The sequence below is a fragment of the Scatophagus argus genome, chromosome 17 (genome assembly GCF_020382885.2).
Source record: "Scatophagus argus isolate fScaArg1 chromosome 17, fScaArg1.pri, whole genome shotgun sequence".
Classification (NCBI taxonomy): domain Eukaryota; kingdom Metazoa; phylum Chordata; class Actinopteri; family Scatophagidae; genus Scatophagus; species Scatophagus argus.
Genome location: NC_058509.1, coordinates 3,940,946 through 3,956,317, shown reverse-complemented (window position 1 = coordinate 3,956,317; position 15,372 = coordinate 3,940,946). Strand labels below are relative to the sequence as shown.

General features: G+C 42.9%; 1 protein-coding gene across 2 annotated transcripts in view; it reads left to right on the top strand.

Annotated features, from left to right (window-relative positions):
- The window catches only part of nedd9 (neural precursor cell expressed, developmentally down-regulated 9), a 29,873-nt gene extending 19,156 nt beyond the window's left edge, over nucleotides 1–10,717 (top strand). For both annotated transcript variants that reach the window (XM_046418479.1, XM_046418478.1), the window contains exons 3-7: nucleotides 4,847–4,945; nucleotides 5,791–5,913; nucleotides 7,479–8,648; nucleotides 8,980–9,069; nucleotides 9,750–10,717. In XM_046418479.1, the coding sequence (XP_046274435.1) occupies nucleotides 4,847–4,945; nucleotides 5,791–5,913; nucleotides 7,479–8,648; nucleotides 8,980–9,069; nucleotides 9,750–10,295 (2,028 nt within the window). In that variant the 3' untranslated portion in view covers nucleotides 10,296–10,717. The remainder of the gene's footprint in view (nucleotides 1–4,846; nucleotides 4,946–5,790; nucleotides 5,914–7,478; nucleotides 8,649–8,979; nucleotides 9,070–9,749) is intronic.
- Nucleotides 10,718–15,372: the final 4,655 nt, after the last annotated feature.

Below are 15,372 nucleotides of genomic sequence, written 5' to 3'. Positions count from 1 at the left end.
CAGCTGTACTTTGTATTTAGCGCTAACATGCAAATGTTCAACAGCAAGCTAAACTAAGAACAGTTGCACATGGTAAACCTCATACATGCTAAAACATCAGCATGTTGGTGTTGTCATTGTGAGCATGTTTGTATGTTAGCATTAGCATTTAGTTCGAAGTACTGCTGTGCCAGTGTCTGCTAGCATGGCTGTAGAGTCTTAGTCTTGCTCCCTTTTAAGATTTAAGGGTCACTCAAGACATTTCTCATTTCACATTATCCTCTTTTATTCTTAGAGGATTGTCTCATGATATTGTCTTCCTAGAAAGTAAACACTGAATGTCAGACACATCCTTTAACATCACTTCACTTCAGACGATCATGTCACTGGATTAAGAAGCTGCTTTGATCAGAGAGGATGAAGAATGATCCTCATTCGTGCTAAAATCAGTGTGTTCTCTTTTAATGCTCCTCATTAAGCCTGCTGTCTGTTTGGGTGTAGCCGCTTGGACGTGTTATGCAGTCGGCTGAAAGCCTCACAGGATTCTCGAGTTAATTACCTGCATTAATTAGTTTGGCACTTTAATAGGCTAGTGCATCTCTGAGTAGCTGAGGGGAACATTATCGAGCAGTCCTGAACAGCGAGGAAAATGGACCACAATACTACAAGAGACACACTTGTACTGTGATTCAGCAAAGCAGAAAAGGGCAGGTTATTACAACGCAGAAACACACCCTACATTCAAGAGATCTGTCATATACAAAATGCCAGTCTTACCTAATGTTGGAGTGATAGCATTGTTTGATTGGCACAGCTGATGGCTCAGATTTAATTTTCCGTGACACTTAGTTAAAGGTGAATCTACACGCACCGTGTTGACAGAGCTGAAGGTGGATGCCGGGGGAAGGTCGACTTTGCCGGCATCTAGATAGAAGGATAAGACGAGGTGTGAATAAGGAGACGGATGAATGAAATTCAATAGAGTGCCACTTTGACAGAGTTGTCATCGTGACCTTCTTTTACAAGCAGACCTTTTGTGAAAAGCTTCATTTGGGTTGTTGATTTGTGTCAGCGGGCCATTTGGCAGGAGGGAGGAAGTGGTTGTGCGTGTGCGTATATAACCAATGAAAAGGTGTGAAATGATGATTTCCTGTGAAATCTTACCACGCACAAGTGCCATAACTCACCCACGAGCAATCATGCAGAAATGAAGGTGGAAAAAATAATGATATTGAAGAGGATAGTTTCCCATATAAATAGAGAAATGAGAAAAATAAGAACCAGCGTTAAGTGGTTTTGAGTGTAGGGCCAAAACAGTTTCAGTGCATCTTGGCACTGAAATCTGTAAACACTACTGGAGTTATGAGCACCATTCCTCTAAAATATATCCCCTTATGTATTGTTTTAATGATGGTGTGATGTTCAGCTGATGAGAATCATATGCTGTGGGCTGATAATATATATTTTCTCATTTATATATTCTTATACTTCCTATACTTATTAGTTGTTTCGCCAATATGTCATCTCTTTTTATAGTTTATATATTGTATTATTTTAAAAAGGAAAATGCAAGTCAAAGCTACGCACTACGTATCCACAGCTCTGCATTGCATGAGACCAACTTTTTCAATTGTAAACCAAAAGCTTCAATACAAAAACTCTTAAATAGAAAACTGTCGAGATCCCTGGGAGTTTCTGGCAGACATGTGGTTTATTGTCTCACTGATTCTTCATGTGACCTTGTAGTTTTGATCTTGAGGACAGTAAGCAGCCAATTCAGTTATGACAACACCAGCCCACGTATGGTTCTTCACGTAGCACCAGAATACTTTATTGCTTTATTGGCCAATAGAAGTCACACACAGGAGGCCAGTGCAAAGATCTTAAAACCCTAGTGATGTTTTTCGCTTTTTATATTTGGGTCATATCATCACAAAATGACTGTGTTGAAAGTTGACTCACACTAATTCCGTATTACCGGTCGCTCATCAGACATCAGTCTAAGAGCACCTTTAACAAGGTGATGAGGTAGTTGTCGTTATGACAACACCTCTCAAATGTCTGAAGTAAAGCTGAAAAGTCAAAACCTGAGCCTGCCAGGATGATAAGTAAACACAGTACTGCTGAAAGAGCCGTGAGTCACTGCCCATAGTACGTAGGAGTGTTAACAAGGCATCTATTTGGCTCTTCAAGGCACTAGTTTAAACCTGATCCCTCTTTAGTCACTCAGTTTGCTCTGCCTCCTCTATGAAGGAATCCTGAGAGCGTATCACCTGAGTGGGAACAAATGTTTGCTCATTTGTCCCGGCCCTTCATGATGTCATCGCTCTCGGAAAAAGATCGCCTCCTCCACCGTGCAAGCACCAACCTCATTGGATGTGGTAAATATTTACCCACCCACAATTGCAGCAGCGCCGAGCGGCCTCGGAGCAGCAGCCTGCCGGGTAAACAGAGGGCGGAGATGGGAAATAAATGAGCAGTGTGCATCTGGCAGCGACTGAGAGGAGCCACTGATGAGACAAGTGCTACTCAAAGCAGTGACAGGTACCTGTGGAAAAGGTCACTGAGGTCTTTAACAGACACCTCGCTGCCATCTGCACGCGGCAGCTCAGTCCAGACATCCGCTTATCGCCAGCACGCAGCCTCAACCCGCAGGGTTAAAGTGACCTTTTACCAGCATCACTTTGTTGGTAGGCTAATTAGTGAAAGGCTAGCTCCCCGTCTGCAGTGTGGTTACGCACTCTGCCTCAATTCTAACAGTGAAAAACAATGAAAATGGAGAAATTGGAAATGCAGCTCTCGAGTCTTGCTAATAAAGCCGAGGCAGATTGTGTTTTACATTCGGATTGATGAGCAGGGATCCAACGTGGAGCCGGTGAAGGTACTAACAGTTATTGCCAAATATTTTTCAGATTTCCTGTTAGACTTTCCGTGGGTGTCATTAGCACGAAACATCACTAAACCTGCTTAGAACTAGAAAAATGTACTTGCCTGAGAACCATCACTTATTGAATTTACTTCAGTTTTAATGTAGTTTTCTGTACACCCATGGGCATACTGCCCACAGGAACAGGTAACAGATCATTTGGCTTACTTGTTATAGTGGGACTTTGCCAAAATTTAAACAAACACAGGCTTAAAATATCCCTTGAAGCACCCACATTACAGAGACATAAGGGCGTTTTATTTATGCGATGCAGTTGTCTTGATTTTGTCCAGGGGGGAACCCGGAGTGTCAGATTTTGAAAACCCCTAATGTGGATCATATGAACCATACCAGGCCTATACAGACATGCAGAAGTGACATCCTACATTCATGAAGACGTGACGATGATGTGGTTTCCCTCACTTTACTGTAGTCCATAGAACAGCACCGTGGTTTCACCAGCTTGAAGTGTGTGACAGTGCGTGACAACAGCTCAAAGCAACAGGTCTATTTATTCCTCCACCGGTTTATTTCAGAGCCCGGTCCGATGCGAGTTTAAAGCCCCCGGTGTATGTTTCAGCTCTGACCCCACAGGCCCTGTTGGGATGATGTATGCACCAACAGGAATGCCAACAATGAACACCTTAAATCACGGCGGGCTTGTTCAGATTGGACTTATGAGAACCATATGGACTACTGTTAGTCAGACTCCAGCTCATATGAATGGCATTCCTTTCCATACTAGGCGACGTACTCTGATTTTCCGTTGCTCTTTCTTTCTTCCCCCTCCCCTCTTCCCACCCCTGTTACCCTTTTTTTCACAAACCACCACCCCCACCCCCTCCACCTCTGCTGCTTCCTCAGAAACATTAATCCCATTCTGAGTTGGCTGTGGCTGCGGCTTCTACTGCTCACGCTAAAATGTCTCCACAGTACGAGAGGTGGTATTAGGATATTAACTTGGCTATACAGCGGCTCATGAGTGGACACTGGGACTGGGGAAGTGTTATACCCCCTTGGACACTTTCCCCTCTGCTAGGAAGCCATGCGTATGGTTCCTATTTTCGAGCCCTATTAATGAACCCAGCTTGCGATGCTGGTGAAGAGGACTACTGGGTTTGGAGGAGGACATTCCCAGCATTCCTCTGTCTGTCTGACGCAGCAAGGAGGTCTGCAGCTCTGCTTTTAGGAGTGGGGGTGGAAGCATTGGGATTAGGAGGTGTGGAGGTACTGATTAGCATCGATGGGAAAAGACAAGGGAAAATGTGATAAAACAAAATGTCACAGCGAAGGTGAAACCAGCAGCATGTGTTTGTGTTTAGGGTCCCCCCCCCCCCCCCCCAGTATAAAATAATTTTAAGATGTATTTAATTCTACAGCACAAAACCTCTGGGGTTGTTCATCGGTGCCAATGACTCAGTGATTACTTCTCCAGGTTCTGCATTTAAAAACCCACAATCCAGCCAGTAAGCCTTCCATGATGAAACTCTTTCATATCCCCTTTTCAATCATAAAACACCTACCTGTGTAAAAAAGCATAGACTCACTCACTTTTTTCACAAAACCTTTATTTTGCTCATCTGATCCACGTTAGTTTGATTCAGTTTTTATTTGTTGAATTGCTGGATTGTCTCTTAACCCGTCAGTATTCAGTTTCCTCATAGTTTCAGCTCCTCTCGGGGTTTCCTGCGTCCCTTACAAGGGATGTTTGTCCGTCTCTGTTGTCAGAACACATCTCCCTCAACTGTAATCACTGACTCTTCCCGGGTCACTTGAGGACTGGGAATGAAAATGGTGGAGGACAGATGTACAGAGGTCTTAGAGCTGGGTGGCAGGGGTGTGTTTGCGATTTTTTTCTTGAACACTGCTGTGCGCCAGGTGTCATGATTTTTAGACAGCAGCTCTGATTGTTTGTCTCTTCCCCCCGCTGTGATCGGACAGGTGGTGACCCCGACCAGAGTGGGACAGTCTTACACCTACAGTCCAGGCCAGCACAACCAGCAGGACCTCTATGATGTCCCACCCAGCAGATCACAGGGGGTAGGTGTCTCGTGTTCCCACAGCATGGACACTTCACTGCTGCGACTGTATTTCTTCTGTCTGCTTAAAAATCTAAAAATAGTGGGGGGGGTTTGGCTAAAATGGGCTATAATATATGTTCAAATAAAATTAAAATGTCCAACTCCAGCAACATGAAAATATTAATGCATCATATCTGAGCTCTTGCACATTTTAGCCCATTTTCTACAAACCTCAGAAGCTTTCCCACCTCTTCAGGCCACAGGTTTCCGTTCATATCCGTACATTAAAAAAGAAGCAGATTGATTTTCTGATTTTTGTCAAAGTTGCACGATACACAGTGCAGACTTGAGGTTCACCGTGGTGGATTACGCAACTCAAAAATGTTCGAAGAGTTTCAAAAATGACCCAAATTATATTCCATTGGAAGGCAATGGCTGCCCAGAACAGAAGGAAAATTATTATTTGTAAAAGCTTGAGCAGTTTCTGTGTTGTGTTTCACTGTTGTTAAGCAAATGCAATGAAATAAATCAAACATTAAAACAAACAAAAACATTATTAAGAGCTTTTTGAGATGAATCCAGTTGGAGATCTGTATGCATCAGAACAAGAAAGCTGTTTCTTTGATCCTCAGCAGGTTTTCTGTATTTGAACGTACCACACATCCTGTTCTCTGCAGTGACCTTATTTTCTCAGAAAGGATCTGTGACAGTTACAGTTTTGTCCTGTCATCTTGTCTTGCAACGTCTTCCATTACTGTTACAGTGATAGCTGAATAAAGTTATTTTTAAAAGCAAAACCTGGAGATTGTACAAAATAAAGGGTTGCAGTTTGCTGGTTTGTCTTATGCTTGTTTCATGTTTCAGGTGTATGATATTCCACCTGGTCAGTACCCCAGTGCCAGAAACCAAGGAGTCTATGACGTTCCCCCGTCTCAGATGGAAACCAGGACACAAGACATTTACGACATACCTCCCTCTGCACAAGGGGTACGAGTACATTTCAACAACTAGTCGATCTTCCACCTCAATGAAAGGGCACATCAGTCAGACGCTCCAAACATTTCAGGCAAATAAAAGAAAATTAAGGAAGTGGTAGCTGCTCATAACCAGAAAATGCTATTTTATTTTTATTGATTCCTGTTCCTTGTATTTCTGTTAATTGTCTGTAATAAATGAATAATACGTCAAATGTCATATTTAAGACATTCTTGCGGCTGCAGCAAATGAAACCTTTGCCTGCCAGAAGAGTCTAACCAAACCTCCATGAGTTATGCTTCTGTGTCTGAACTCTCCAACAAGGAGGGGAAAAAAAGTTAAAGGACATAACTCTTTTCTTTCCAGACCCTCTAAGATTTCACCAGACGTCCAGGCCCGACCAGGCAGAGCGCCATCAGTTTGTTTGTAATAACCTGAAATATGCCGGGACCTGTTATTTGCGTCGTTCCAAATTACAGTTTGGGCAGGCCTGTCTAGCTGCAAAGAGTGCATTTCAAGGCTGATGGAAATCACTTACAGACCACCGTTTTATTCACCCCGCTGCGCTCCCATCATGCTCTGTGCCATGTACGTCAGAACACACACCCTGCCCTGTCAAGCTAACGGAAGGTTAAGGTTTTGTTGTACTCTTGACTCTGTATTAGAGGAAGAAACTTTAAGGTTTGAAATTTATCTGCACAAGCCAGAAGGTCTTTCACTTCCTCAATCTGTAACTGCTGCACTGCTGCGCACACTGTATCCGGTGGAAACCCTGCTGACATTCAGTGCGATTAACATTTACACTTAACGGGTTACAGTCGACTATTTCCAGTAAGCTGATTTCTTAAATGTCATGTAATGAGAAAACTGGCTTTCTTAATGTGGGCAAGGGATTAGTGAAACTCGATTTTCTCCCGGAGAACACAGATTTCTTGCGCATGTGTAGCTGCTTTTCTAATCAGTTGTTATTACGTGAAGTGATGCATCCTCAGATTTAAAGAAAAAAAAAATCAGTCTAAACTGTGAATGCAACCTCTAAAAATCTAAACAAGTCATTTACCGTCACTGAACGTTCAATTTTAGAAGCAATCTCAGGAAATGCTTCACTCTGTGGTTTCTGTCTCTTCTACAGTAAAAAAAAAAAAGAGCTACTGGGACAAATCTGATTACTGACTTGCTCCATGTGTCCATGGATTTGCAGTAACCGGGTTATTAAAGTGTATGTAAGAAGCATTCTTCAATTATCCGTGTAACTGGATTTCTCTCAGTAGTAACTTGGTTATTGAAGCGCATCACGTTCCTGATTTGCAAGGAGACATGTTCTGCTGATGGAACAAACCAGAATCACAAACATGCTGCCTGATGAAAAACAACTTTTATTGCTCATTAGATGATGATTTATTTAATGACTGCTCTTTTACTTCATGTCTGATGAGAACCTTGTGTTTTACAAAAGGAACCTTTTTGTTTGTCTGGTTTGCGTGTAGACTTGCCTGAGACAGAAGGCAAAGTTGTCTTTTTTGCAGAGTGATGTGAAGTGTGAGGTTATATTGATTTCTGATTGTCTTTGTGTGCAGGTCTACTCGGTGCCTCGCTGCAGGACCAACCCCGTCCTCCAGGAGGGAAACTATGACTTCCCACAGCCTCTCAAACAAAAAGAAGAAGGCATCTACGATGTACCGCCACCTGCCCTCACCAAGCCCGCACCGAGCCCCCAGTCACATTATGATTTCCCCCCGACTGTGGAGCCTCCTGCTCCTCACCAACAGTCAAATACCAACAGCAACGAAGGCATTTACGACGTACCTCCACCCACCCTCCATTCGGGGGCAGGGTCTCAGCGGGACGTGTACGACTTCCCCCGGGGCATGCAGCCTTCCCAGCACAGATCTTCGCCCGCTGACAGAGATGGAAGCAAAGGCATCTACGACATCCCCGCTGCCGTGGGGGACGTGATAGACGGCGTGAACCGCCTGTCGTTCTCCAGCACTGGCAGCACACGCAGCAGCATGTCCACCTCCTCGTCCTCCACGGGCTCCGGCTCCGAGGGTCGCCTCGCTCTGGATTTGGACGCGGCTGTTCAGAGGTTGTACCGCCTGCAGCAGGCCGTGGAAGCCTCAGTCGGAGCTTTACATTCAATGGTAGCTTCCCCTCACTGGAGGACTTTTCCCTTTATGGAGCGCCATGCTAACGATGTCCGCACGGTGCTAGACAGGGTCCGGGCTGCTCTGGGGGACTTTGTTGTGTTTGGTAGAGGGGCTGCAGCAAATGCCACGGCTCTATCAGACTCCAGCCTGCACAGTAAGCTGAGAAGGCAGCTGGGACGCCTGGAGGACTCGCAACAGATCCTCCTGCAGATCTACCAAGTCCTTGAGAACTGCAGCTGGGCTCTGAATGCCCTTGTGTCCTCTGGCAAGCACCACAACAAGAGCGATGACCTGGATCGCTTTGTCATGGTCTCCAGGACTGTTCCTGATGACGCCAAGCAGCTGGCCTCCACGATAGGCAGCAATGCTGAGCTGCTGTTCAGGCGGACGCACGTGGACGGGTCTTACTCTGTCGGGAGCACACCTGATGAGAACGTGATGCACCCCCTCACCTCCCCGTCCTCTGATGTTGACAACTACGGAGGCCAGACCAAACCCTTCCCTGTGCCCTCCAGCCAAGACAAAGACATGAACAACATGAACAACAGTGAGAAGTGTGTCAAAAGCTGGATGGAGGACTACGATTACGTCCATCTGCAGGTAAATCCTCACAGTGACAGAAGAAAACCCGTATGCGTTCAGATTTTAATGGAGTTGTTTCATATTTAAAACCGTCCTGATGACATTTTGTTGAAATTTCCAGAATTTCTTTTTTTAACACGACAGCTAAATGTCACCAAAGACATTTTCAGATATTTTTTACTTTGTTTCTGTGACCCCTAAATGAGAAAACCTTAGATTGATCATGACATGCTACTTTATGGCTACTAAATTCCCATGATTTTGCACTACAGAGAATATTTCTGAGTCATGCAGGATGCATCAAAGGTGAAACTTGAATATGTTTTCACCAATTTGTCTTCCTCTGCAGGGCAAAGACGACTTTGAACGTCAGCAGAAGGAGCTGTTGGACAAAGAAAACATTATTAAGCAGAGTCAAATCCAGCTGGGCCAGGAACAGGTGAGACGGACGTTGTTGCAGTGATTAAGAAGCTGCTTGGATTGGTGCCTCTGCGTGATTCTCTGTTATCGTTCATAAATATTTATATATTCGTGCTTAGCATCGGGTACACGCAGCGGTTGACCTTTTGGGTCTCGTGGGTGCAGAGGATTTATGAGACAAGGACCGGGGGGGTTTGGAGACATTTTTCAGCCTGACGGCCCCTCATTGCTGTGCTTAGAGTGAAGAAAATAACTAAACTGAGATATCTGACACCCTGGAAACATGTTTTCTCAATCAGCTTTTTATTTTGGACACTGCTGTCCTACATTACACGCAACTTCTGCTAAAATTAGACCATTTTTGAGTGTTTCTAAAAATAGAAATCTGTCGCCGATCGCCCAAAGTGATGTCAAAAAACAAAAATCTAATGTGCTAAAAACAAGCAGCAAACCTCATATCTAAGAGCTGGAACCAGCAAATATTTGGCATTTCTGCTTGAAAAGGGGCTGAATGGACCAGTGGACTGTAGCCGTACTCTGAGGCATATGTCTCATGGCTTACAGCAAGGGGCAGAATTTTAATTTCAGATGGATTTTCACAGCTCTGGATCTCATGATGATCTCTGTAAAATCAGAAAGATATTATGCATGTCAACAAGCAACGTCGGAAACTAATCTGAATCATGTCGCCCCTCACAGATCAATCAGTTCAAGAAGCTGGAGCAGGAAGTGATCAAGCCTGTGGAGAACGACATCACACAGTGGATCTCACACCAACACCCGGCCTCCCCCTCGGACTCCTCCACCTCCTCCTCCTCAATGTCCCCGTCCACCCACGTGTGCGCTCGGGACCGCCAGCTGCTCGGCTTCTACTCCGAGCAGTGTGAGCAGCACTTTGTCACGCTCCTCAGCGCCGTGGACGCCTTCTTCAGCTGCGTCAGCGCCGGGCAGCCTCCTCGCATCTTCGTGGCGCACAGCAAGTTCGTCATCCTCAGCGCCCACAAACTGGTCTTCATCGGAGACACTCTGTCCAGGCAGGCCTCGGCTCCCGAGGTGGCCAACAGGGTGATGAACTCTAGTAACGTGCTGTGTGACTTGTTAAAGACGGTGGTGGCGGCAACCAAAACGGCCGCTCTGAACTACCCAAACACAGCTGCCATCCAGGAAATGGTGGACAGAGTCACTGATCTCTCACACCACGCGCAGCAGTTCAAAGAACACTTGCTGCAGTTGGCCAGTTTGTGATTTTCAACCATCTTGCTCCAGTAGACTCCATGTGTACATTAATCTAGCATAAATATATATATTTACAGTATATATATCTGTATATATATACTGCTCTTCATCTTTAAGCCTGTTTTAGATGTTGTAAATAGTCTGTTCTGTAAATATTTGCTCTATTTTTGTGTAGATTGTTTTATATTATGGTATGAATATATATGTAGATGCAGCATTGGTGTCTCTGTAGGTCTATGTAGACATTTTTCATAACATTCCTGTCGCATATTACAAAGCACCTTACGAGATGTTTCTTTTCCTTGTTACCTGTAGAATGTCGTTGATGTGTCTTGCTGCTGGGTGTGACAGTAAATCTCCTTGTAAATCGTGTTAATGTCGACGTGTGTGCGTGGAGGTCTCCACAGAGTAAAGGATTGTTCTTAACCATGTGATTGTGTAGTTCAGTTTCTCCCAACATATCAGATTTGTTATAGTAGAAGAGAAACTCCCAAGAGAGGAGGAAGAGGACACAAATACACACGATAAACAATTTAAGCTTTTGAATGCCAGTTTTGTTTTAAAGCCACGAGGGAATACCAGTTAATCTCTATAAACATTGATCATTTTCATGCTGAAATTTATAATCTTCTCTCATAATCTTATTAATGTCGGTTTTGAAAGATCATCTTTGCAGATAGGAGACACTGAAATTCAAAACAGTATAACCAGCATTTGTTTGGCTGCAGCCTGATGAAAACCATGAGATGTCAAAGTCACACAGAAGTGGAAATGACAGTTTGACCAGAAGAAAAAACAGAATTCACTGAGGCTGACTTATTAGCTTTATCTCCGGTGCTTTCAACTGTAGCTCACCGTCTTCATCACCTCCAGTGGACCTCGACATTTCCAAGTCAACAATGAACTTACTAACTGGATCCTGAAATTTCTATCTCGTGTCAGGATTGACTTTCACACTCACATAAAAAGTCTGTATGTGTAGTTTTTCTTACATTTCACAGTCCTCATCAGCTAACGGAGTTTATTCAGCTGTCATGTCAGGCTCCGGCCCAAAAAAAGTGAAATGATCCTCAAGTTTGGATTTCTTTCTCTCAAACTACTATAACCAGAGTCATGAAGTAACTTTAGGCCTAACGGCCAAATTTAACTCTGTTTCTGTCTTTTAACTGCATCTCACTGTCTTCATTCACAGATGAAGGTCAAGAATGAACTTTTAACAGCTCTTTTAAGACACATGAGGAGTTATTAAATAAAAATAAATATAAATATCCACATTTGCAAGTAAAATGTCACTGATGGTTTTAGTTTTATTTTTATCTTCTCAAACCCAGTCACATCCTTGTGGACTCTTGATGGATATTTTTGATTTCAAGTCATATCTGATCAGAGTTAGCTGCTCTAAAAGTTATTTATACTCTAAAAAAGGGGGGCATTTTAAAGATGGGGAAAGGAGGGATTTCACTCTAAGCAGGACAGAGCTGCTGGATAGGCATCTTTACTTTGCTTGTAAGAACATTTGACACAGAGAGATTAATGAGGGGCGAGTAATGGACAAGACACTGCAACATATGTTCTCTGGACCGTGAGAAACATGGTTTTCATAGTCACCTGATCAGCTGCAACACATTTTCCGTGGTTCAAAGTGTAGTGAACTGATAAATGTCCAGAATGGAGGATCATCTTCTACAAAAGCCTCACTCAAGACTCGGGTGTGCATGCAACTACAGTAACTTAAATGTAGGATACAGCTGGAAACAGCTTTTGTGTTTTTCTCTCTTTTCTTCACATTCACGCTTTCCTCTCTTTCATTACACTCTGAGTGAAACACAGTCTGTGCCTGTGCAGAAGCTGCTTTACAGACAGATTGTTAGGACTGTGCAGAGAAGAGACGCCATGAACATGGTGAGTCTCCACCCAACCCCCCCCCCCCCCCCCTTCAGCTACCAATTACAAAATCTCATTAAATGTCCTTCGAACTCACACTGGCTGACACTTAACAGGCAATCTAAGTGTTTTTATTATTCACTGCATTCCACTCTGTGCTCTCCAGGGAGACAAGAAGGAAAGGAATTTGCAATGACTTTAAAAAGGGTTTCCATTTAACCCAACAGCAGGAAGACACGGTAAATCAGGAAACGTCAGGTACACCTTACAAGTCTAGACATTCTAATGTGCCCTGCAAAACTAGAGAACAGAAACTACATCACAGTCAAACTGAGTAACGAGAATTTAAAGTTTCCAGGCTGACAGGAACTTATAATGCCTTCGTTACCTACAGAAAAAATAATTTCCACAGAAAGTACATAATACCCAACAAGACTATTCTAATGTTCAGGTCTACCCTGTTCACTTATTTTAGTTTAGCATGTTAGCATGCCAGTTAGCATTAAGTGATAAATGTCATTGCTTTTAAGGTATGTGGTCCCAAGACAAAATATTTGACTTTTGTCCCAATGATGGTGTCATCCTGAGCTGGACACACAGTAAATGTCTGCAGCAATATTTCATGGCAAACTAGCTAACAGTTGCTGAGATATTTCATTCTGGACTAAAACTAAATAGTCTCCATTTAGACAGGCTGATGTTGAAGATGTTGTGATTTGAATGTACATTAACCACAATTAATTTAATTGTAATTGAAAGCTGAGATGGCAGTTACTGCTGCTTTTCTGCTAAGCTAGTTACTGTCAGAGATTAGCCGTTTTCCTACTGCCTCGTTTAGTTATAAGATAATATGACTAGATGATTCAGAAGGAAATAACGGAATAATCAAATTACTACAATGTTTATCAATCAATGATATTTTTCAGTTACAAATAAGAGATAGAAAAACAAAGATTATGTAAACTTAGCCTATCTCACCAGCTTGTTTTGTAGGTCAGAACATCTTGTGGCTCTAAAACGAGTGAGGAAAAATAACCTTTGGTTGATGAATGCTTGTGACCTGGCAGAGGCTGGTGAATCAGCCATTTACTTTAGTTAAGGAGCTCTTCACCTGGGCCAGAACACTCAGTCCTGCACAGCCGAGATGGCAGTTACTGGTGCTCAGCTAGCTATAGTTAGCAGGACGTATTGTTTCTCCACCATGGTTTGATTTTCCTACTCCTCATTTAATTTTGCTGAATAATTAACTAAATTACTAAGAAGCTGGTCCACTAATTACAGCTGGGGGAAAATTACATTTAGTTTTAGTTATAGCTTTATCTAAGGCCAGCCATACCTATCTCACAAGCTTTCAATATTTCCTTTGAGATCTCCCTTTGTTTAGCTGTTCTTTTGCCTTTGTAGGGCAGTAACAGTGGCAAGTCAGTTCATTTTGCTGCTCCAAACAAGTGAGGAAATAGCTTTTGGCTGATTAATGCTTGTGACCTGGAGAGAGATTGGTGAATCAATGAGTTATTTTAGTCCTGGCAGCTCTAATAAATCCACTCAGGCCATAATGCACAATCCTGCACTCAGCTGCAGCAGAAGCTGCAGAAGCTGCAGGAGCTTCTGTGTTTGTGTTTGTCACCGGGGGCTCTGTGCCAAACATCCCTTAAATGGCTGTCTTTGGTTTACCACAACTGCACAGCCACACAAGGTGCTGCGGAGACGGAGAGCTGAAGCTGCACTTTGTCCAATCCCCTGGAGCAGTTGTCTCCACACTCCCCGATGAGACACTGTCTGGTCGAGTCGAGCGGCAAACAGGTGTTGGACTGCTGAGATGGAAATTGGCAGTGATATGCAAAAGCAGCAGCAATCAAGACGTCAGCTGCTCACCTGTCTGTTGAGTGAACAAACAGTGAAAGGTCATCAGGGTGGTAATGTGCAGTACTTACAGCTGATGGCAGAGTGTGGCTCTTTACAGTATATATAGAGTAGCCTACTGGAGAGTCTATGTCATTTCCTTGGCTTACCACAATCATTTCCTGTAAAGTATTTGCAGGCTCTGAAATTACAGCTTCGTAGCTCAGCAGGGCCTCGTTTTCTTAAAAAAAAGGCCCCAGCTGCAGGCAGGAACACACTAAGCCAGATCTGAGGGAAAGGTGGCATCATTAATATGAATAAAACTATGAGGGAAGCTTTGCCTCAAAGTCACTTTACTGTGAGGATGGTTTCTTAATTTTCTCCATCTGTTTCCAGTAGATGATGAATGCGGGATATTCTAGATGAGTGGATTCTCAACATTTGAGTCATACCACAGAGAAACATATCAATTACTGCACTTTAAATATTTCTTCTTTGCATTTAATTAGATTTATGCTCTTGCAGTGGTGGAACATGTACTCAGTTCTCTCACTTAAGTAAAAGTAGCAGTACCACAGTGCAGAAATACTACAGTACAGTACTAGAAGCTCATTGTACTGAAAGCCCTGGTTTAGAACAACACATATTACTGGATTATAATTATTGATATGATATATTATAATTTAACAAACTTATACTGCTGACTCTTTAATCATACATCATAATGGATGATTTTATTTTGTTAGAGTGATCTTAATGTGCAAAATTAAGATACATGTATTGCGGTAAAAAGTGTGATCTTTGAATTGTATTGGGGTAAAAGTATCAAGTATCAGAAAAATGGAGGGGAATCACCAAAGTACTGCACAGGTACATCAAAGTTGTATTTAACTGCAGTACTTGATTAAATGTATTTAGCTACTTTCCCCTGCTGTGTTCTTGATTTTAATGGTTCTCAAACTGCAAATATGAAGTTATAAGTAAGCACACAGGATAATTCTGTGTTGAAGTCATGAGTGAAATAATAATTTCAGTTTCAAAAGAGCTTAGTGGTGCAGAAAAGGTTCTAAAATCCCATTCAGCACATATGAGTATTTAACTTACTGCTTTGCCTTTCTGCTTCTTAACTTTACCAGCTTTCAAAAAATACACCTGAATTCATACCTTTTGATCTCACTCCATGTTTGCAGTCACAATCACCACATCCTTGCTTTGCATTAAGTGCGAGCTCTTTGGGAATAAGCTAATGACCCCTGAGACTGAAATGGATTATGCCTCGCCAGAGACTAAAATAATGTTTTAAAGCTAGACAGACTCCAATTAGATTATACATACAGTAGATTAATTGACTAAATTGAGT